At 49.8% G+C, this 24627-nt stretch overlaps 2 protein-coding genes across 4 annotated transcripts in view; one reads left to right on the top strand and one right to left on the bottom strand.

Moving 5' to 3' along the window:
• Positions 1 to 5285, bottom strand: part of RNF115 (ring finger protein 115) — a 40480-nt gene extending 35195 nt beyond the window's left edge. Inside the window, 1 exon segment of the mRNA XM_073609330.1 lies at positions 4999 to 5285. Coding sequence (XP_073465431.1) covers positions 4999 to 5076 — 78 coding nt within the window. The 5' untranslated portion in view covers positions 5077 to 5285.
• On the top strand, positions 5222 to 22871 carry POLR3C (RNA polymerase III subunit C). 3 transcript variants are annotated; one of them, XM_073609329.1, is made up of 15 exons: positions 5222 to 5411; positions 6212 to 6371; positions 10289 to 10559; positions 11744 to 11926; positions 12006 to 12082; positions 13579 to 13683; positions 13907 to 13999; positions 15066 to 15146; positions 15287 to 15338; positions 15468 to 15528; positions 17912 to 18062; positions 19346 to 19447; positions 19753 to 19802; positions 20339 to 20488; positions 20732 to 20869. In XM_073609329.1, exons 2-15 carry the CDS (start codon positions 6225 to 6227, stop codon positions 20733 to 20735), a joined length of 1527 nt encoding a protein of 508 aa, XP_073465430.1. In that variant the 5' UTR covers positions 5222 to 5411; positions 6212 to 6224; the 3' UTR covers positions 20736 to 20869. The 3 variants fall into 3 exon arrangements, with proteins under 3 accessions (XP_073465430.1, XP_073465428.1, XP_073465429.1); XM_073609327.1 differs by lacking the exon at positions 20732 to 20869 and adding an exon at positions 22689 to 22871 and having other exon boundaries at positions 5223 to 5411; XM_073609328.1 differs by lacking the exon at positions 20732 to 20869 and adding an exon at positions 22689 to 22871 and having other exon boundaries at positions 5225 to 5411; positions 10289 to 10544.
• The last annotated feature ends 1756 nt before the right edge of the window (positions 22872 to 24627 follow it).

Here is a 24627-nt window from a genome sequence, read left to right as displayed (position 1 = left end):
TGATAAAACTTTTAATTTGCTTACAGGTTTCCATGACCGAGAAATTACCAGTTAAAGCAGCGCAGCTGCTGAACAGCAAAACACGGTCTGGTCATCAAGGGGGGGTAGAAATATACAATGTAACACATCTTTACTTTTGTATCTTTATTTTCATTCATCTGCAGATCAAAGAGATGACCTCAGATCTGTTTTGTTTTTGTTTTTTGTTTTTAATAAAATGTTCCTCAGTAAACCCCTCATTAACCCTTCACTTACTGATCAGCAATAATTAACTCCTTATTCTCCTTCTCCCTTCAACTCTTATTTTTCTGCTGAGATTTTATTTTCTTTATTTCTTTTTTTTTTTCTTTTTTATTAAGCAATTTTTGTTTTTTTTTTTACACATTTATCATAGACATTTCCTTCTTTACAAAAAAAAAGCGCAAAATTTAAAAAATAAAAATCAGGTCTCTCCTGTCCGGAGGGTCGGGGTGCCGCCAGCACCGCGTTGTCACAACACACACATGTGATCGGCGGTCGGACCTCATATTTGTCTTGTGTTCTGTGAAGACGACAACAGCCGCGGCGGCGCTCCTCGCTCAGGTATGAAAACACACAACCCCCGAGGATTATGTAAAATCCGCCACTCTGTAAACATCACAAACACCTGAAGAGGCAGAGAGAGCACCTCCGGGGGAGGGGAGGGGAGGGAGCCACCACCGCCATGACCGACATGCAGAAGACCCCCCACCTAGGAAGACATTCTGATGTTTGCTGAGTACTGAGGCCGGGGGCTGGGATGTCTTCAGAAGGTATGTACTGCCCCCCACCCTTTGCTGGCCCCTCCCACCAGCCACGATCTGCCTGCATTGCATAGAGAAGCACCGAGACCCAGTGATGATGTCACCCTGCCGGCCCCTCCCATCAACCACGATCTGCCTGCATTACATAGAGAAGCACAGAGACCCAGTGATGACATCACCGGCTCTATATAAAGGAAAGTCATGAAAACCGAAAAGGGTTTCATTTTTTTTTTTTTTTTAACTCACATAATAAAAAGTACAATAAACCTCTACAATGTGTGTATTCATGACGCCTCACCCCTCTACAGCGGGGGTCTCCAAACTGGGGTCCAGGGGCACGATGTGACCCCTTGCTTGCTGTTAACCAGCCCTTGGGGCCCCATTTTACATCCACTGACACCAATACGGGGGTGCAATTCTTCCCAATGACACCAACAATGGGGCCCAATGACACCAATAAAGGGGCACAATTCTTCCCAATGACACCAACGAAGGGGCACTATTCCTCCCAATGATGGGGCACTATTCCTCACAATGACACCAACGAAGGGGCCCAATTCTTCCCAATGACACCAAAGATGGGGCATTGTTCATCACTGATGCCGGGACATTTTCTACCCCTAATGGCCATGGTCTGAAGGACGGTCACCCCCCGGCCCCCTGTATAGAAGGTTTGGAGATTTCTGATCCACAAGCCGAATACAACCAACTACAGATCTCTGCCGTCTCTAATGAGGTGAAATACTCACAAGGCCCCGACTACTCTCAGATCGTGTAGATTGGTTTATTTTTTTTTTTTTTGTTTTATCTACAAATTGTTTTTTTACTCAGTAATGTGATACGGAAATGCTGACATATGCCGTGGCGTTGTATGTATAGACAGGTCCCAATGATTATTTGGATACATTGTTGGTCTTTTATCCTCCCTGAACCCGGGAAGGAGATCACTCGGCTGCCTCTGATCTCATTTCATTGGCTGTGAAAGTGAAAGCTGTAGGGCCGAGTCGGAGCTCAGACAGTGCTTATTTCAGGCGCAGATGAATGATCTTGTGATGATGTGACCCGCCAGCTCCGAGGTGCGGCTGTGGCCTGAGGGTGGTGAAGGTGAAAGGGAATGTGGATCTCCCGGCTGAGATTATCGGAGTCACAAGACGGTGCCGACTTCTCTCCGGAGTTATTTTAAGTGGTTCCCGACACCTCTGACAACACTCCCGACCGGAGCTCAGAGAGGGATTTACACCCCCCACCAGGACATTTCACAGACTTACACACCCCCCCCCAGAATAAGGGTGGTGACAAGGGTACAAATGGCTCTGTGGGGGGCCCCTTAATGTCACCTTTACCCCCACCATGTACTCAAATAGCAGGTCACCACACCCCCCTTTTTATCTCCAGGCCACGCAGCTCGACCCCTCCTCATCTCCGGGCCACGCAGCTCACCCCCCCTCCTCATCTCCGGGCCACGCAGCTCAACCCCACTCCTCATCTCCGGGCCACGCAGCTCAACCCCCCTCCTCATCTCCGGGCCACGCAGCTCGACCCCCTCCTCATCATCTCCAGGCCACGCAGCTCAACCCCCCTCCTCATCATCTCCAGGCCACACAGCTCGACTCCCCTCCTCATCATCTCCAGGCCACGCAGCTCGACCCCCCTCCTCATCATCTCCAGCCACGCAGCTCAACCCCCCCTCCTCATCATCTCCAGGCCACGCAGCTCAACCCCCCTCCTCATCATCTCCAGGCCACGCAGCTCAACCCCCCTCCTCATCATCTCCAGGCCACGTAGCTCGACCCCCTCCTCATCATCTCCAGGCCACGCAGCTCAACCCCCCTCCTCATCATCTCCAGGCCACGCAGCTCAACCCCCCCTCCTCATCTCCGGGCCACGCAGCTCGACCCCCCTCCTCATCTCCGGGACACGCAGCTCACCCCCCCCTCCTCATCTCCGGGACACGCAGCTCACCCTCCACCTCATCTCCAGACCACGCAGCTCGACCCCCCTCCTCATCTCCGGGCCACATAGCTCACCCCCCCCCCCCCCCCATCTCCGGGCCACGCAGCTCACCCCCCCCTCATCTCCGGGCCACGCTCGGACTCCTCTCCTCATCCCTAGACCATGCAGGTCAACACCGCTCCTCATCCCTGAGCCACGCAGATAAACCTCCCCACCCACATAGACAGACCACACCGCTCGCCCCCCCTTCTCATCTCCGGCAACTGCAGCTCACCCCCCCCCTCTCCTCATCCACGGACCATACCACTGGTCTTCTCTTTATTTTCTCAGCCAACCACTCTCCCCTCCCCCTCAGGCCACACTGCTCCCTACATCTTCTTATGTGGCCACACCACTCGCCCCTCCTCCTCTACCTGAAGCCGTGGCACTTTGCCCTCTTCCTCCCCCCTCACCTCGGACTATAGGCACCCCCCCGGAATGTCTGTGCAGTCTTAGCACCCACCACAGCTGACAAAGCTGGGGGCCTGTCACTCTCAGAACACGCCCCCGCTGTAACCCGATTGGCTGGCTTAGCCAGGAATGTCTTACATTGCAGCTTAGAAGTGGCGGCTGCATTTGTTTTCTTATTTACATTCATCCGATGATCCCGCCAGAAACAAACTCCCCGTCCTCCGGTGACTGCACTCCCTTATTACAGTCTATGGGGGGGAAGTGTTATCACCCTGGGACAGGACTATTATAGGACACCTCTCCCTCTCCTCTCCTCATTACATACAGTGGGTGTTCTGTAGTCCTGATAACACTACAGAGGACAGCCCCTCCCCCAATCACAGGGTTCAGGTGTCATCATATAAGAGAAATGTGTCATCTCCGGGGCCCCAGGTAACGTTACACCTATACACGGCGGGGCCCCTACATCAAACTGCACATATCAGGGGCCACAGTACCCTTACACAGGAGGGGGAGGGAAGCTCAGGGGCCCCTGATGTCATCAAATGAGGATTCTTTCATTGGGGAGGGCCACATCCACCATGACACTGCTGGGGGGGGGGGCTTGGGCTCTCATCCAAGTGTGACGCCCTACCCCCAATATAGGAGCCCGCAACACATCAGGGGCCACAGTCACTAGTGCTGTACAATGCTGACAGCCATGACTCCAGGGGCCCCACAATGACAGGCCACACACATGGAGGGCCCCGGAAACCAGACACTTATGGGAGCACTCCGCATACAAGGGGCCACAATCTAACAAACGGGGCGGAGCCTGTCCACGAGGGAGGCGGAGTCATCACCCTGCTAGTGGGCCCCCCCACATCAAACAGACCCCGCCAGGGGCCCCACTATTACCCTTCCTGGGGCCCACCCACACCAGACACCACACCCCCGGGGGGGCCCCCCCACACGCACCACCCTGCAGAGGCCTCCCCACTACAGGCACCACCCCCACAGGGGCCTCCCCCACTACATGGACCACCCAGCATCAGGAACCACCCCGCCAGGGGCCCCCCACTACAGGCACCACCCCGCATCAGGAACCACCCCGCCAGGGGCCCCCCACTTTACATACCACCCCACAGGGGGCCCCCCACTACAGGCACCACCCCGCATCAGGAACCACCCCGCCAGGGGCCCCCCACTTTACATACCACCCCACAGGGGGCCCCCCACTACAGGCACCACCCCGCATCAGGAACCACCCCGCCAGGGGCCCCCCACTTTACATACCACCCCACAGGGGGCCCCCCACTACAGGCACCACCCCGCATCAGGAACCACCTCGCCAGGGGCCCCCTCACTACAGGAACCACCCCGCCAGGGGCCCCCCACTTAACATACCACCCCGCCATGGGCCCCCCCCACTACAGGCACCACCCCGCCATGGGCCCCCCACTTTACATACCACCCCGCATCAGGAACAACCCCGCAGGGGCCCCCCACATCAGGCACCAACCCCACAGGGCCCCACATCACACACCATCCCACAGGGCGCCCTCCCCCCACTTCAGGCACCACCCCGCCAGGGGCCCCACATAAGATGTGACCCTGTAAGGGGCCCCTATTTTAGACATGACCCTGCCAGGGGCCCAAGCCCCTCCCCCAGAGCAGACAATGACATTAGCCCCACCCCCATTCCTGACAGCCCCCTATAGGGCCCCTTAATGTGAATGACAACACACAGTACCGGGGGGGCCCTCCATGAGACAAGAAGGGGCCCCCGGTGTCCTCGGCCGTGTCCCCCTCCCCCCAGCAGCTCCTCACTCACCGGCAGTTTGGGGCTGACCTCCCCCTTACAGTGATGACAGAAGAAGCGATGCTGAGACACCGCCGCCGCCTCCGCCATTTCTTCTCCCCGTCACTTCACTCCGCCAACACCACCGAGACACAGGATAGAGCGCCCACCTTCACCGCGCCGCTCTACCCAACCCGAGACCAGCGAGTGATGTCACTCCGCCAACACCAGCGAGATCCCGAGATAGAGCGCCTCCCACCATACGCGCTCTCTATTCCCCGAGAAAACCAGCGAAAAAAGCCACGGTCCTCCCAACACTACCGAGAGCGCAGCCAGAGCGCCTCGCTACCCAGCGCCGCTCTAGCCACGAAAATCACCAGCGAGATGCTTCAGTAAACTTTATTTACAAGGGTAACAGCGAACAGAGACACATGCAGCTGGCTTAGGTGAGTGGAGGCTGGGTGGGAGGACAACAAATCCCAGCATTTTTCTGTCAGAGGTTAGGGGGAGGTCAGGGGACACTCTTATCTGTCTGTACAGAGAATAGAGGGAGATAAAGCCCAACTCTACCGCAAAACATTTCCCTTTGGGTGAAGGAGGAGATATTATCATCTGTGTCCCCATTGGGGAGCTTTGTCATCACTTCCTGTCTGGACAGGAAGTGATGGGAAATCTCTTTAAAACAAAAACACCTTTTTATTATATTGGGGGAGGGGTTTGAACTTCTGACAATGTTTTTTTATTGCTTTCTGTGACTTCCTGTCCCGGTGACAACCGCCCACTTTCTCCATGGGTGTCACCGGGACAGGAAGTGATGGGAAGTCTCTTCAGGACAATAAGACCTTTTTATTATAGTGGGGGGAGGGCGTGACTTCCTGTCCTGGTGACAACCTCCCCCCCTCCCCAAAGGGTGTCACCAGGACATGAAGTATCATTCAAAACAATAACACACACATGATTGCCTAGGAAGAGTTCGAGAGGCCTTTAATTGTTAGAAAAGGACACAGAATGAACAGGGTGCATGGAACATAATGTTGCACTTTGTCCCCTTCCCCCACTGCTAGGAAGAGTTGTAGGGACCTTTGCTAATCTGTTCTTTTTATAGAAAAGGACACAGAATGAACAGGGTGCATGAAACTTTATCCCAGGGTGACCGTCTCTCTCCTCTCTATACATTATCATACACCCCTCCCCCTCTCTCTGCCCTGTGTCTGCACTCCTTTATAGTTCTGATCTTCTCTCCTAGACTCCCGGCAGCCATGACTCAGGCCGAGGCGACGCTCATCTCCCTCCTCCTGCAGGAACACTTCGGGGAGATCGTCTCCCGTGTGGGGACCTTCCTGATCCGTACCGGCAGCCAACCGCTCAGAGTCATCGCTAAGGAGACCGACACCCCCCTGGATCAGGTATACCCCTCCCCCCGACACCCCCTGGATCAGGTATAACGACACCCCCCTCCCCCCGACACCCACCGACTCAGGTATACCCCTCCCTCCCCCCCGACACCCCCCTGGATCAGGTATACCCCTCCCCCCGACACCCCCTGGATCAGGTATAATGACCCCTCCCCACCCCCGACACCCCCTGGATCAGGTATACCAACCCTGACACCCCCCTGGATCAGGTATACCGACCCCTCCCCCCGACACCCCCCCTGGATAAGGTATACCAACCCCCCCCCCCCCGACACCCCCCTGGATCAGGTATACCGACACCCTCTCCCCCCCTGGATCAGGTATACCGACCCCCCCCCCACCCCACCCCCGGACACCCCCCTGGATCAGGTATACCGACCCCCCCCACCCCACCCCCGGACACCCCCCCTGGATCAGGTATACCGACCCCTCCCCCCCGACACCCCCCCTGGATCAGGTATACCGACCCTCCCCCCCCCCCCAACACCCCCCCTGGATCAGGTATACCGACCCCTCCCCCCCGACACCCCCCCTGGATAAGGTATACCGACCCCTCCCCCCCCGACACCCCCCTGGATTAGGTATAATGACCCCTCCCCACCCCGACACCCCCCTGGATCAGGTATACCGACCCCTCCCCCCGACACCCCCCTGGATCAGGTATAATGACCCCTCCCCCGACACCCCCCCTGGATCAGGTATACCGACCCCCCCCCCCCACCCCACCCCCGGACACCCCCCTGGATCAGGTATACCGACCCCCCCCACCCCACCCCCGGACACCCCCCCTGGATCAGGTATACCGACACCCTCTCCCCCCCCTGGATCAGGTATACCGACACCCTCTCCCCCCCCTGGATCAGGTATACCGCCCCCCCCACCCCACCCCCGGACACCCCCCCTGGATCAGGTATACCGACCCCCCCCACCCCACCCCCGGACACCCCCCCTGGATCAGGTATACCGACACCCTCTCCCCCCCCTGGATCAGGTATACCGACACCCTCTCCCCCCCCTGGATCAGGTATACCGACACCCTCTCCCCCCCTGGATCAGGTATACCGACCCAACCACCCCCACCCCACCCCCCGACACCCCCCTGGATCAGGTATACCGACCCCCCCCCCCCCCCGACACCCCCCCTAGATCAGGTATACCGACCCCCTGGACCCCCTCTCCCCCCCGACACCCCCCTGGATCAGGTATGAAGAACCACCCCTAACACACCCCCCTGGATCAGGTATACCGACACGCCCCGGGATCAAGTACACCGACACCCCCACCCCTCCAACACCCCCCTGGATCAGGTATACTGACACCCCCTCCCCCCCCCCCCGACACCCCCCCTGGATCAGTTATACCAACCACCCCCACGATACCACCCTATACTGACATTCCCACCCCCCCTCCCCGATACCCCCCCTGGTTCAGGTATACTGACACTGTAGGATCCCCCAGGATCAGGTATACCGACACTGCCCCACCCCCATCCCCCGACACACCCCAGGATCAAGTACACCAGCACTCCCACCCCTCCGACACCCCCCCCTCGATCAGGTATACCAACCACCCCCACGACACTACCCTATACCGACACTCTCCCCCCCCGATACCCCCCTGGTTCAGGTACACAGGCACCCCCCAGGATCAGGTATACCGACAACATTCCCCCCCCCCCCCCCCCCCAAACACCTCGCCTGGATCAGGTATACTGACACTCCCCACCAGAGGAGCTTACACTCTAAGGTCCCCTCCCCCACAGTCACACAATAATAATAATAATATACATTTATATAGCTCTGACATATGCCGCAGCACTGTACAGAGATCACTGAGCCAATCACATCAGTCTCTGTACCAGAGGAGCTTACACTCTAATGTCCCCTCCCCCACAGTCACATCAGTCTCTGTACAGAGGAGCTTACACTCTAATGTCCCCCCCCCCACAGTCACATCAGTCTCTGTACAGAGGAGCTTACACTCTAATGTCCCCCCCCCCACAGTCACATCAGTCTGTACAGAGGAGCTTACACTCTAATGTCCCCTCCCCCCACAGTCATATCAGTCTCTGTACAGAGGAGCTTACACTCTAATGTCCCCTCCCCCCACAGTCACATCAGTCTCTGTACAGAGGAGCTTACACTCTAATGTCCCCTCCCTCCACAGTCACATCAGTCTCTATACAGAGGAGCTTACACTCTAATGTCCCCTCCCCCACAGTCAGATCAGTCTCTGTACAGAGGAGCTTACACTCTAATGTCCCCTCCCCCCACAGTCACATCAGTCTCTGTACAGAGGAGCTTACACTCTAATGTCCCCTCCCCCACAGTCACATCAGTCTCTGTACCAGAGGAGCTTACACTCTAATGCCCCCTCCCCCCACAGTCACATCAGTCTCTGTACAGAGGAGCTTACACTCTAATGTCCCCTCCCCCACAGTCACATCAGTCTCTGTACAGAGGAGCTTACACTCTAATGTCCCCTCCCCCCACAGTCACATCAGTCTCTGTACAGAGGAGCTTACACTCTAATGTCCCCTCCCCCCCACAGTCATATCAGTCTCTGTACCAGAGGAGCTTACACTCTAATGTCCCCTCCCCCCACAGTCACATCAGTCTCTGTACAGAGGAGCTTACACTCTAATGTCCCCTCCCCCACAGTCACATCAGTCTCTGTACAGAGGAGCTTACACTCTAATGTCCCCTCCCCCACAGTCACATCAGTCTCTATACAGAGGAGCTTACACTCTAATGTCCCCTCCCCCACAGTCACATCAGTCTCTGTACAGAGGAGCTTACACTCTAATGTCCCCTCCCCCACAGTCACATCAGTCTCTGTACCAGAGGAGCTTACACTCTAATGTCCCCTCCCCCCACAGTCACATCAGTCTCTGTACAGAGGAGCTTACACTCTAATGTCCCCTCCCCCACAGTCACATCAGTCTCTGTACAGAGGAGCTTACACTCTAATGTCCCCTCCCCCCACAGTCACATCAGTCTCTGTACAGAGGAGCTTACACTCTAATGTCCCCTCCCCCACAGTCACATCAGTCTCTGTACAGAGGAGCTTACACTCTAATGTCCCCTCCCCCACAGTCACATCAGTCTCTGTACAGAGGAGCTTACACTCTAATGTCCCCTCCCCCCCACAGTCATATCAGTCTCTGTACCAGAGGAGCTTACACTCTAATGTCCCCTCCCCCACAGTCACATCAGTCTCTATACAGAGGAGCTTACACTCTAATGTCCCCTCCCCCACAGTCACATCAGTCTCTGTACAGAGGAGCTTACACTCTAATGTCCCCTCCCCCACAGTCACATCAGTCTCTGTACCAGAGGAGCTTACACTCTAATGTCCCCTCCCCCCACAGTCACATCAGTCTCTGTACAGAGGAGCTTACACTCTAATGTCCCCTCCCCCACAGTCACATCAGTCTCTGTACAGAGGAGCTTACACTCTAATGTCCCCTCCCCCCACAGTCACATCAGTCTCTGTACAGAGGAGCTTACACTCTAATGTCCCCTCCCCCACAGTCACATCAGTCTCTATACAGAGGAGCTTACACTCTAATGTCCCCTCCCCCACAGTCACATCAGTCTCTGTACAGAGGAGCTTACACTCTAATGTCCCCTCCCCCACAGTCACATCAGTCTCTGTACCAGAGGAGCTTACACTCTAATGTCCCCTCCCCCCACAGTCACATCAGTCTCTGTACAGAGGAGCTTACACTCTAATGTCCCCTCCCCCACAGTCACATCAGTCTCTGTACAGAGGAGCTTACACTCTAATGTCCCCTCCCCCCACAGTCACATCAGTCTCTGTACAGAGGAGCTTACACTCTAATGTCCCCTCCCCCACAGTCACATCAGTCTCTGTACAGAGGAGCTTACACTCTAATGTCCCCTCAGGTGAAGAAGGCGCTGTGTGTCCTCATCCAGCACAATCTGGTGATCTATCAGATGCACAAGCGTGGTTTTGTGGAGTACGTGGCGCAGTGTGAGTCCTGCCTGCGCATGCTGCGCTCTCCTCGCTATATATACACGGCGAAGACTTTGTACGGAGACACCGGAGAGCTGATTGTGGAGGAGCTGCTGCTGAATGGCAAGATGACCCTCACCGCCGTGGTGAAGAAAGTGGCCGACCGCCTGACCGAGACCATGGAGGGTAAAGATCACAATGGTGGGAAAAGTCGTGATGTCATCGCTCTAGTGATTGGATAGGCTGTCTTCTCAGTGATGTCATCTCTCTAGTGATTGGATAGGCTGCCTTCTCAGTGATGTCATCTCTCTAGTGATTGGATAGGCTGCATTCTCAGTGATGTCATCTCTCTAGTGATTGGATAGGCTGCATTCTCAGTGATGTCATCTCTCTCTAGTGATTGGATAGGCTGCATTCTCAGTGATGTCATCGCTCTCTAGTGATTGGATAGGCTGCCTTCTCAGTGATGTCATCTCTCTAGTGATTGGATAGGCTGCCTTCTCAGTGATGTCATCTCTCTAGTGATTGGATAGGCTGCATTCTCAGTGATGTCATCTCTCTAGTGATTGGATAGGCTGCATTCTCAGTGATGTCATCTCTCTCTAGTGATTGGATAGGCTGCCTTCTCAGTGATGTCACCGCTCTCTAGTGATTGGATAGGCTGCCTTCTCAGTGATGTCACCGCTCTCTAGTGATTGGATAGGCTGCCTTCTCAGTGATGTCACCGCTCTCTAGTGATTGGATAGGCTGCATTCTCAGTGATGTCATCTCTCTCTAGTGATTGGATAGGCTGCATTCTCAGTGATGTCATCTCTCTAGTGATTGGATAGGCTGCATTCTCAGTGATGTCATCTCTCTCTAGTGATTGGATAGGCTGCATTCTCAGTGATGTCATCGCTCTCTAGTGATTGGATAGGCTGCCTTCTCAGTGATGTCACCGCTCTCTAGTGATTGGATAGGCTGCCTTCTCAGTGATGTCACCGCTCTCTAGTGATTGGATAGGCTGCCTTCTCAGTGATGTCATCGCTCTCTAGTGATTGGATAGGCTGCCTTCTCAGTGATGTCATCGCTCTCTAGTGATTGGATAGGCTGCCTTCTCAGTGATGTCACCGCTCTCTAGTGATTGGATAGGCTGCCTTCTCAGTGATGTCACCGCTCTCTAGTGATTGGATAGGCTGCCTTCTCAGTGATGTCATCGCTCTCTAGTGATTGGATAGGCTGCCTTCTCAGTGATGTCATCGCTCTCTAGTGATTGGATAGGCTGCCTTCTCAGTGATGTCATCGCTCTCTAGTGATTGGATAGGCTGCCTTCTCAGTGATGTCATCGCTCTCTAGTGATTGGATAGGCTGTGTTCTCATATACAATGTGTCCTCTTGTCCTGCAGATGGGAAGAGTATGGAGTACAGCGATGTCTCATCCACCTTCACCCAGCTGGCAGACACACACTTTGTACAGCGCTGCCCGGTGGTGGAGGAAAAAGATGGCACAGAAGGACGCCGGCCGCCCATTCCTTCCCTTGTGACCAATGAGAAGGAGATGTTCTCCGTCCCCCGGGTCCTCCTGGTCGGTAAGGGTAGGACCAGCTCAGGTCGATCTTGGCGTTTCCTCTTGTCTGAGGTATAATGAACTCTGATTGGTTCTTGCAGGTCGGGGGAAGCGGCGGAGATCCTCCGATGAGGACGAAGGTGCCGGCCAGAGCAAGAGACCGAAGAAAGACTCAGACGTGAGTGACTTCTCCACAGGTCACAACGCAGTCTGTCAGAATTGATTGAATGCAATTTTTTTTTAATATCGATCATTATTTCATCTTGGCTCTTTTATTCTACCTGACCTTTAACCTCCAGGTGTAGCAGTTCCTCTCCTGAACTGAAATGGCTGCCTCCCTGATTTTCACTGCACACTGCGAGCTTCTCACAGTGTGCGTTAGAAACTGCAGCACGTCAGAGCCCACCCCGTTTCCTGGCTGGAGGACGTCCAGCATCCTCTAGCCCTTTCCTTAGCAGCCTGACTGTCCCTGGCCCCACCTCCTCTCATCAGAGCTGGGATGGGAAAGAGGGCAGAAGGGGCATGTGCTGCAGACTCATTGCCACAGACTAAGTGTCCCTGGGCCGCCCCTTTTATCGGAGCTTTGGGGGGGCAGCAGAAGGGGCACGTGCCACAGAGTGACTGTCCCTGGCCCCACCCCTTTTCATTAGAGCTGGTACGGGGGGCATGGGGGGCAGGTGCCCCACATTGAATGTCCCCCTGGTACCGCCCCCTTCATCAGAGCAGGGGGATAGGAAGGGGCATGTGTTCCAGACTCGGGGCAACAGCTTGACTGTCCCTGACCCCGCCCCTTTCATCAGAGCTGGGGGGGGCAGAAGGGGAATGTGACCCATATTGACTGTCCCTGGCCCCACCCCTTTTCATCAGAGCTGGTACGGGGTGGGGGGACATGGGGGGGGGCAGGTGCCCCACATTGACTGTCCCCCTGGCACCACCCCTTTCATCAGAGCTGGGATAGGAAGGGGCATGTGCTCCAGACTCAGGGCCACAGCCTGACTGTCTCTGACCCCGCCCCTTTTTTAGAGCTGGGGGGTAGAAGGGGAATCTGACCCATATTGACTGTCCCTGGCCCTCCCATTTCATCAGAGCTAGGACAAGGAGGGGCAGAAGGCGCACGTGCCCCAGACTCCATGCCACAGGCTGACTGTCCCTGGCCCACCCCCTTTATCAGAGCTGGGGGGGGGGGGGGGCATGAGGGGCTCGTGCCCCAGACTCAGTGCCACAGGTTGACTGTTCCGCCCCTTTCATCAGTGCTGGGGGAGGGGGGCAGAAGGGACATGTGCCCCAGACTCAGATCCACAGACTGACTGACTGTCCCTGGCCCCACCCCTTCAGCATCACATGTGGGAGTTATTGAGCAGCCTGCCTAGGAACGCCCACTCCCCCAGACTGAAACCCATCCATTAAGAGATTTTGATATTTTCATAACTCCTCCCACTGCTTACATCAGGACTGAGGGCTCTCGGGAGGAGTACTGAGGCCGGGTGCTGTGATGTTATCAGGAAGCTATGTACAGCCCCCCCTGCCAGCCCCTCCCACCAGCCATGAGCTGCCTGCATTCCAAAGAGAACCATATAGACCACAGTGATGACATTACTGGGTGTAGAATAAGGTATGTAATGAAAGTCGAATGTTAACGAGGCCATGGAGTGACTCTCTGTCCTCTTTTTGCAGACCAGCCAGGATGACGGGATTTACTGGCAAATTAACACCGAGCGCTTCCACCAGCACTTCCGGGACCAGGCGATTATCAGCGCCGTCTCCAATAAGATGGATCAGGTACAATCTCCTTATATGCTGGCCACACCGATCGTCTTTTTATATATTGACCAAAACTATGCAATATGAGGTACAAGACATTCAATGTGTATCCAGTCAGGTAACATCTCGTACTGCAAAGCTGTTAGTAGATCTAAAGGAGATTGTCCAATCAGATTGTACCGCAATGCCATGTTATAGTCATTCTGTGTGGTCGGTAAAGTCTTCTCTTCTTCCATTGCAGACCAGCAGCGAGATTGTGAGGACGATGCTGAGGATGAGCGAAGTTACCACCTCCTCCAACGCGGCTCACACCCAGCCGCTCTCCTCCAATGAGGTAATGCCCCGCCTTCTGCGCCAGGATCATAGGCTTGGGACTGTACATACTGGTCATACATGCCCCATGTTCAGGCACTTCCTGTTCTACAGACCACAGAAGAAACCGGCACCTCCAGTAAGTCAACGTATACAGTCATCCTTTATTCCAAAACCGTGGAATACAGATGAAAAACCAACATGTTTCGGCCTAGTGGACGAAACGCGTATGTTTTTATTCAGCTGTATTCCACTATTTTAGTAAGTCAGCAGATACAGTCATTATTTGTTACAAAACAGTGGAATACAGCCCAATAAAAATGCAAAGCCTTTCCGCTTTATTTTTTTCTGTATGCCACTATTTTGTAACAAAGGATGACTGTTTCTGCTGACTTACCGGGGTTTCGGCTTTTTCTCTGGACTGTGTAGCAATGGAGGTTATCGGACCTTTCAGCCGGAGCACCCAGTACTTGGAGCTGTAGATTGAAGAGGAGCTGGCAGCGCTGTCTCACCTCTTCTACTTCCTGTTATAGGGTGACAACGCTTATCCCTGCCTTCTCCTGTGTTGTCACCCTGCCTTAGAGGTGACAGTTGGATGTCACCCTGACTTAGCAGTGACCGTGGGAGGTCTCCATGCCTTGGAGGTGACAGTTGGATGTCTCCCTGCCTTGGAGGTGACGGCGGGAGGTGTCCCTGCCTTGGAGGTGACGGCGGGAGGTGTCCCTGCCTTGGAGGTGACGGCGGGAGGTGTCCCTGCCTTGGAGGTGACGGCGGGAGGTGTCCCTGCCTTGGAGTTGACGGCGGGAGGTCTCCCTGCCTTGGAGGTGACGGCGGGAGGTATGCCCCTTCCTAAACACCGAATAGGAAGTCAGCTGTGTACAGGAAAATTTTTCCTTCTCTATTACTTTCATTGTAATTGTCCTCACTGAAAAGTTTTCATATTTATTGGCCAGAAAAGTATAAGGAGCCCATTGTACACTTTTACATTGCGGTAATGCACAGGAATGCAGAAAAGAACACACATGCTCAGACACACCTCCTGTACAGTTCTAAGCAAAGATAATTCTTGTTGTTTGTTTTCTTTGCAGATCTTCAGATCCTTCCCACAAGGGTACAATATCTCCAAGCAGGTTCTGGACCAGTACCTGACACTGCTGGCTGATGACCCGGTGAGCAGAGAGCATTCTGTGGGGGAGGGGGGGGGCAATTATTTGTGAAGGGGTGGGGCTTATCTTCACAGGTAGAGGGCGGGGCTGCCGTGTCCTGTCAGATCTGTGTGTTGGAATTCTGTCTCTGCTTCTCATTACAGTTGGAGTTTGTCGGGAGGTCCGGGGACAGCGGAGGAGGGATGTTCGTCATCAGTATCCTTTTTTAGTGTGTGTGTGTGTGTATATATATATAATAATGCGGGCGCACACACACCACATGTACGCATTTTATATATGTTTTGGTTTAGGTTTTGTTTTTTTCACTTAACTTTCCACCAAAAGATCTACACAAAGCAGTAGCAACGCTGGCCACCGCCAACCTGGAGTCCATTGTACAGGAAAGGTGAGGGTTATCAGAGAAACAAAAACACCCGCCTTTTTTATTTATGTTTTTATTTTTCCTTTTCTCTCTTCCTTTTTTTTTTCTTTATTCCTTTTCTCTTTTCCTTCTTTTCTTTTCCTTTCTCCTTCTTTTCTTTTTTCTTTTCTGTCTCCTTCCTTCTTCTTTTTTTCCTTTTTTTTTTTTCTTTTTCTTTTTCTTTCTCTTTCTTCTTTTTCTTTCTCTTTCTTCTCTCTTTCTTCTCTTTCTTCTCTCTTTCTTCTCTTTCTTCTCTCTTTCTTCTCTTTCTTCTCTCTTTCTTCTCTTTCTTCTCTCTTTCTTCTCTTTCTTCTCACTTTCTTTTTCTTTCTCTTTCTTCTTTCTCTGTATTCTTTTTCTTTTCTCATATTTTTATTCAGAAAATTTTTTAACAAGTACAAAATCGACATTTACCTTCTTAGTATGAAGTAATGGTACAGGTGGCAAGTCGGTTACATCACAAATTACCTTGTATTTATGTGAGGTTTTGTGTATCCTTGTCCTTATTTTAGGTTATTATAGTAAAGGCCTCAACCGAAAAAAAAATTAAACAAAGATAGAAAATAAAAAGAAGGAACCTCCTCTAGGTGGTGCACAAGTGTGCTTCAACATGTAACACAGGGAACCGTGGGGGGGAGGGCCCCATCTCCCTCTGTCACCTCCGCTAGGTGTAACCAACTAGTTTGACCTCCAAATGGGGGCCCTTTGGCCTCAATTGGTCCACGGGGCCCCCAGAGGCCAATTCTGGTTGAAAGAAGAGAGAAAAAGAGAATGATTGATAGAAAGCAGAGTAGAGGATAGTGGAGGGGGGTGCACTCTGGCCCTGGAGGGAGGTACTCCCTAGCCACTCCCATTTCATTATGTAGCTGAGAGGTAGTTGATCCAAGGGTCCCATATTTTGTCAAACAAAGCCACTTTATTGTTTAAAATCGCAGAGAGGGGTTAGTTCACCATTATCCATGACCGTTTAGATTTTAGCAAGTGAAAAGGGATCGTTGGGGATTTCCAAGATTTGGCAATAGCTATTCTTGTGACAAATGAGAAAACTCAAGATATACCGCCCTTCCCGAGTCTCCACCACTGCGCTCAAATGCCAGGTGCAGGGGTGTTACCCCCCTAGACAACAAGTATAAATAAACGTATTATGCTAAGCTGCCACTTTAAAATAAAATAAAACTGAACTGATTAGTCTATTGTTTCCAAGAGCTCATGCGCGGCTCTTGCAAATCAATAAAAGTGGCGCTAAAGGCCAGTGTTTAAACTGCCAAGTGTGCAAAACAGTTCTATAGACTAAAGTGATCTAGTGCTATAAATGCTACATAAACAATACAAAATTATTACATAAATGTGCAAATGAAATCGTGACAGTGCCTCTGAAAGTCTACCATACACGAAGCAATATTAAATCGTGCACTGATATCAATAATAGAATATGAGTGGTTTAGTCCATAAAAAATCCATAGACAGGACACCGTGCAGGAAATGTGCAGTCTCTGGAAACAGTCCACCAATTCACTCAGTGATAGTGATTCCTCTCCCTTTGAACTCAACACTCACCAGCTCAATATGCCTCACACTCTCGTGTTTTGGCAATAAGGCATAAGTATAGTTGGTCAATAGAAGGCGGAAGATCCAGATTCCTTGATAAATCGAAGTGTCACCTCAATGTATAAAAGAACTCAAAATAGTGTGATACCGTAAAACATGTAAAATTTATTTAATTAAAACCTTCAATCATTGCACTCACAAGAAAACTTCTTGATAAAAGCCAAACTGACACTGCAAATCAAATCCAAACACAATCCTCCTCTGTGAAACGCCCAGCACCACTATGGAAATGACGGTCACGGCGGACCTCAAGGGACAGCGTTAGATCGATTCTCACCCCACTTCGCTGACACGCTACTGGTGTAGATATCCTGCTATTAGGCAAGCCCAGGGGGCAGCTCCTCTGTCACCCTCGAACTCTCCCGCCGGTGTACGGAGGTACACAACCACGTCCCGTCCGTCACTGATTGTTACTGGTAGATTCTAAAATTCAAACTAATGATATTCAAACTAATGATATTATAAAAAACAAAATGTGCAGTGAAATAAACTGTTTAAAAAAATATATAGAGCAAAGTATGAGCAAATCTCATTGGGTACCCTATGAGACACAGACACAGAGCACAGAAGAAATAAAGTCTGTATTATACATCAAAGTAATGTAAGGATTGATCTAAGCCAAGGTTTTATTTATGTCATTAGCATGTTGATGCTTTAATCCCTATTTGGTCTTTTAGCTGTAGAGTAGACAGTTTTCAGTGACCTCCTCCTGCTCAGTTGGTTTGATGTTCTCTTCCTCTGTGGCTTTGCTTTTGTGGAGGTTCGGCTCGCGCTGCGCCCGAATATTCCGTCTCCTGCTAAGGAAGAGGCACCTGGAGCAGAAGCAGGTGGAGGATTTCGCCATGATCCCGGCTAAGGAAGCCAAGGACATGCTGTACAAGATGCTGTCCGTGAACCTCATCAGCCTGCAGGTCAGTGTTTTTTGTCTAGGGACAGCAACAGGTCGATCGCATGCCATGTGACTTTAGATCGGACACTCTGCCTCTTTCAGAAGTGCTTTCCTCCCCGTTATGTTAGAGAGGTTCAGCAAGACATGGCTGACTGTCCTGGCACACTGGTCCCCCTTTAATCCATCCCAGGTCCTTATATGTGGTGTCACTTACAATTGCCTGGGTTGGATGTGAGTATTGGATCGGCAGCATCAGTACCAGAACAGATAGAAATGTCTCCCTACTGCTTCCCTGCTTTTGCTTTGCATATTGACTGGAGAAAAAAAAAATGGTGACCACCAATAAAAGAGGAGATGTTACCGGGGCTCCTCACTGACCTCCAATGTAAAAGTAGATGTTACTGAGGCTCCTCACTGACCACCAATGTAAGAGGGGATGTTACTGGGGCTCTTCACTGACCTCCAATGTAAGAGGAGATGTTACTGGGGCTCCTCACTGACTACCAATGTAAGAGGAGATGTTACTGGGGCTCCTCACTGACCTCCAATGTAAGAGGAGATGTTACTGGGGCTTCTCACTGACTACCAATGTAAGAGGAGATGTTACTGGGGCTCCTCACTGACCTCCAATGTAAGAGGAGATGTTACTGGGGCTCCTCACTGACCATCAATGTAAGAGGAGATGTTACTGGGGCTCCTCACTGACCATCAATGTAAGAGGAGATGTTACTGGGGCTCCTCACTGACCATCAATGTAAGAGGAGATGTTACTGGGGCTCCTCACTGACCACCAATGTAAGAGGAGATGTTACTGGGCCTCCTCACTGACCTCCAATGTAAGAGGAGATGTTACTGGGGGCTCCTCACTGACCTCCAATGTAAGAGGAGATGTTACTGGGGGCTCCTCACTGACCATCAATCTAAGAGGAGATGTTACTGGGGGCTCCTCACTGACCATCAATGTAAGAGGAGATGTTACTGGGGCTCCTCACTGACCACCAATGTAAGAGGGGATGTTACTGGAGCTCCTCACTGACCTCCAATGTAAGAGGAGATGTTACTGGGGCTCCTCACTGACCTCCAATGTAAGAGGGGATGCCAGTGGTACTTTTTGCCGACAATGTAAGGGAGATTGTTACTGGGAACTCCCCACTGACCATTTTTGTTAGTGATGGCATTTTGGGGGAGGGGTTGGCACCTTGACAACCAATGCATGTGTTTTCTCATCATCCTCCTTATCACTGACCACACCCACTATCATTTGGTCACACCAATTATTATGTTTTTTTTTTTTCCATTGTGCAGGAAATCCCCAAAACCCCGGACCACGCACCTTCCAGAACATTCTACCTGTACACGGTGAAGCCGTTGCCCACCGCGCGCATGCTACTACACCGATGCTACAAGGTATCCGTGCCACAAGCATCATCTACTTTTCCCAAATGTCTTTAACAATAGAAGGGCCTGTGAAGATGTGTCCGTCTGGAGGGGGTTGTAGTAACAAATAATACAGAAAATATGTTAATGCACACAGAATCCTATGGGAAGACTGAAATGAATGGTCTGGTAATGGGGTCTCTGTAATACCGGGTCACCATACTCCTCTGTACACTTCGCTCAGCAAACAAAAGAAAAAAAATGTGTCGGAATAAAAATAAATAAATAAATAAACCATAATGGTGATTTCACACTATCTTGTCTTTTAAATACAGACGGTCGCCAACCTGATTGTGAGAAGACAGTCAGAGACCAAAGAAAACAAGTAAGCTACTAAAATTCCTTTCCTTTTTTGTATGGCTTTATCTGTGTCCCCTGTTGACCAGTTTTTCCTTTCACTTCCTGTCCTGGCAGGAAGTGAGGGTGAATCACCCAAATGGGGACACAAACAACAATAAAAACCGACAGAGATCCCTTGACTGGTCCATCCAAAATGAAAATGTTTTGGTTAAAGTGGGGGCTTCAATGTAATCATTTGGACAATGTACACCATGGGGTGCATAACCTGGGGCCCTCCTGCTGTTGCAGAACTACAAGTTCCATCATGCCTCTGCCTTTGGGAGTCATGCTTGTTTAACGGACAGCCTTACATTGCATCATGGGACTTGTAGTTCCGCAACAGCTAGAGAGGGCTACAGGTTGAGAACCCATGATGTACACCCTTTTATTCAATTAAAGTTGAAGTTGCAACCTAAATTTAAAAAAACGCAAAAATCTGCACAAGGGCTATAACTTACAGTCCCTTTAAAAAAAAAAAAAAATAAACCATTGAATGAATTAAAAATGTTTTTTATTGGTCAGGCGCCTGCTGGAGAAGTCTCAGAGGATCGAGGCGATCATCGCTTCCATGCAGGCCACGGGGGCCGAGGAGGCCCAACTCCAGGAGATCGAGGAGATGATCACAGCGCCCGAACGACAGCAGCTGGAGAGCCTCAAACGCAACGTCAACAAGTAAGACCTTCTAGAGTCCTGGTGCCCAACCCCCACGGCCCTTTTAGTACCTGTTGTGGCCCCCTCACACCCCAGAAGCCAGTAATGCCACCACCCCCTCCCCCCGCACAAGTCGCCAATGAAAGAATCTCATTATTCTCTAGCAGGGCGTGCCCCATCTCCTACAGTCTCCTGTTCTATATCTACGAATCGCATTAAAGTCTTTTCTAGTTACATATATTATGTGTGCCCCCCCACCCCCAGGTGACATCAGTATGGAGGAGAGACAAGTAACAGATGATCATCTCGCTTGGTGGTTTATCCTAAAACTTTATTGGTGTGACAGTTTACAGTAGAGGCAACGCGTTTCAGGTGGAAGAGCCTCCCCCTTTTTTGGGGCTAATAGGTCAGTAAATAAACATTTGATCTGATAACATTTGGCAAAAAAATTTCAATAACATTATATTTATTTATATAATAAATATATATATATATATATATATATATATATATATATATATATATATATATATATATATATATATATATATATATATATATAAATTAAAAAAACTTGATAAATAAAAATATACAGTATCTACAAATTAAATCTATGTGTATAGAAATAAATTACATTTATTTTTTGCTCCCAGATTTAATGTTTATATTTTTGTATCTGATATTCATTTACTGATCTACTAACCCTGAAGAAGAGGGGAGGATATTCCCTTGAACCGCGTTGGCTCTACTATAACCTTTGTCACTCCAGTAAAGTTGTGTTTTTTTTTGTTTTGTTTTTTTTTGTGTGATAAACCACTGACCACCAGGCGCTCCTCCGTACTTAAAGTGGTTGTAAACCCACTAACAAAACAAAAAAAAACCTGAAAGACAAAGGCATAATGAGCTAGTTAGCATAGCATACTAGCTCATTCGGTATTACTTACCTTAGATCGAAGCCCCCCAGCGGTTCTCATACATGATTAGAGCTGGAGGCTCTTATTGGCTTCAAAAAAAGGGTGGGCTCATAATTATATATATAATATATATATTTTCAGAAATTAATATATTTAATCATTTTGTCTTTCTGATTCTCCTCCCCAGCCAATCAGGAAGCGGGTCCTGAGGCCCGATTTGGCCAGGGATTCTTAGGACCCACTTCCTGTTCGGCTTTGATCGCTGCCTTCCCGTCCGTCTCCCGGGGGGGGGTTGCGTTGGTTTGCCGTCCACCCCCAAAATATTGAGCCCCAGCCGCCACTGATCATGTATGATGCCCCTTTTACCTCCTAAGTTGACTCTTTGCTGTCCCCCCCCCCCCCCCCCCCCCCCTGCTGTAAGCAATGCAGGTAATCTGTTCCACTTTATTTCTTTATGGAAAACCAATTCCACCACTTCAGGAACTGATGATTCTACTTCAGAATTCTAATGGGTGCCCAAACTGTGCCAGCCCCCCCCAGCTGTTGATGAACTACAACTCCCACGAGGCATTGCAAGGCTGGCAGTTACAATGACTCTTAAAGGCAGAGGCATGCTGGGGCTTGTAGTTCCGCAACAGCTGGAGGGCCACAGGTTGAGCACCCTTAAGACCTCTTGCACATGGGCATACTACAATGTACGCCCCTGCAAGGACTGTGTGTTTACCTGCATGGCAATGCACAAGCGTTCCATGCCTCCCCGTGCAGGCGGTCCCATCCATGGCAGCTGTGATGCGAGTGCACCTTCCCGAAAAATATAGTTTGTGTTCAGGAACCCCACAGAGGTCAGAGTGAGGGGAGCAGCGGTGTCTGTGTCCCATTGACATCAGTGGGGCCGTCTGCACAAGAATGCATGGAAAACCGCCGGTGCACCTCTGTGTGTGTGTGTGTGTGTGTGTATGTATAAACATGGCCTTCATGTGGGTGTACACTGTAGTATGGCCATGTAGACGAGGCCTAAGACATCATTCATTATATTTTTTCTATCTATATCTATCTATCTATCTAAAATATATATATATATATTTATTTTATTATATATAAAAATTAAATCTGTGTATAGAAATAAATTACATTTTACTTCCGTGCTGAATAAACAAAATTATTATTGTATCTTACATAGAAAACTGTTTTAGATAGATTTTTACTCTAAACGCATTTTATTAAAATAAATTTAATTAAATAAAATTATATATATATATATATTTTTTTTTTTATATATATTTGGTTTGTTTTGTCTCCTCCTCCAGGTTGGACGCCAGTGAGATTCAGGTGGATGACACCATCTTTATACTGGAGTCCTATATTAACAGCACAAAGACCAGAGTCTGAGCGGGGGAGGAGGAGGGGCGTGTTCATCATCCACCGTCTTCTGTGTATAACACTCTCATATCTGTTCCACATTGGAAAATAAAAGTCTGTTTTTCACCAGCTGTCTGACCATGTGATTGACTGCTCTTCCCTTTTTTTTTTTTTGTTTTTTGTTTTTTTTATGCTTTTATTTATGATGTTGCATCACATCCAACAATTATACAGGAACTTATCTCAGATTCCAGTGACAGATTTCCATTATCGTTCATACAGTAACCAAGAAAATGTGACCATTTAAAGAGGAACTAAACTCTCTCAATCAACACAAAATATGTATAATCCTCAGGCTGCTAGTTTAAAAAAAAAAGGGGGGTTTAAAACAATTATAATATCCCTTCTCCTCTACTATTACTATTATATTTGTTTTAAACCCCTTTCTTATTCTTCCTTTTTTTTTTTTTTTTTTTTTTTTTTTTCGTACACGTATCTTCACGAAGATCTTTGTATCTTTATTTTGTACACGTATCTTCCGTTACTTCCTGGTTTCTGGCCTAGGCCAGAAACCAGAAAGTAACTGAAGAAATGTCTTAAAAAAAAAAAAAAAAGGGGTGGGGGGGGTTTTAAAACAAATATAATATATCTATTTCTTTCTATTTACTATTACTATTATATTTGTTTTAAACTTCTTTTAATAGTAGGGTGTAAAACAAATATAATATCCCTTCCTATCTATTTACTATTATATTTGTTTTTAACCACTTCCGCCCCGGAAGGATTTATTCCCTTCCTGACCAGAGCACTTTTTGCTTTAACTGACAATTGCGTGGTCGTGCGACGTTGCACCCAAACAAAATTGACATCTTTTTTTTTTTTTTTTTCTTCCCCCACAAATAGAGCTTTCTTTTGGTGGTATTTGATCACCTCTGCAGTTTTTTATTTTTTGCACTATAAACAAAAAAAAAAAAGCGACAATTTTGAAAAAAAAAAAATATATATATATTTTTTTACGTTTTGTTGTAATAAATATCCCCCAAAAATAAATAAAAACGATTTTTTTTTTCTTCAGTTTAGGCCAATTATGTATCCTTCTACATATTTTTGGTGAAAAAACAATCGCAATAAGCGTATATTGATTGGTTTGAGCAAAAGTTATAGCGTCTACAAAATAGGGGATAGATGTATGGCATTTTTATTATTATTATTATTATTATTATTATTATTTTTTTTTATTAGTAATGGCGGCGATCTGCAAATTTTTATCATGACTGCGCCATTACAGCGGACACATCAGACACTTTTGACACCATTTTGGGACCATTGTCATTTATACAGCGATCAGTGCTATAAAAATGCACTGATTACTGTGTAAATGACACTGGCAGGGAAGGGGTTAAACACCGGGGGGGGGGGGGGGCGATCAAAGGGGTTAAGTGTGTCCTAGGGAGTGATTGTAACTGTGGGGGGATGGGCTACCACTCACATGACAGTGATTAGTGCTCCCGATGACAGGGAGGAGTGATCTGTCATATCACAAGGCAGAATGGGGAAGATGGCAGCCGTCATCAGAGCGATCTCTCTGCTCTGCATCGTGTGAAGTACCACCCACTGTGGGGGGGGGTCAGGTGGTCTGATTCCTGCTGCTGCCGGGGGGGGGGGGGTTGTTTGCCCCCCCCCCCCCCCCCCCCCCCGCAGTACCCCAAAAATAGGTGTGATTTGCACTGTATAATAAAGGGGCATGGTTAACTAGAGTGTGAGCCTTCTGGCAGTACTCGCACGTACTTAGAAGTCCTTGTACCCAGAGTGTCTCACAGACACACATAAACCTCAGCACAAAGGCCAATTGTTACTTTAATACCTTCCCAGTAGCCAGCAACAGGT

This window comes from Aquarana catesbeiana, linkage group LG13, assembly GCF_042186555.1.
Source record: "Aquarana catesbeiana isolate 2022-GZ linkage group LG13, ASM4218655v1, whole genome shotgun sequence".
Taxonomy (NCBI): Eukaryota; Metazoa; Chordata; class Amphibia; order Anura; family Ranidae; genus Aquarana; species Aquarana catesbeiana.
Note: the sequence above shows the minus strand (reverse complement) of the source record. Positions and strands in the feature narration are given on the sequence as shown.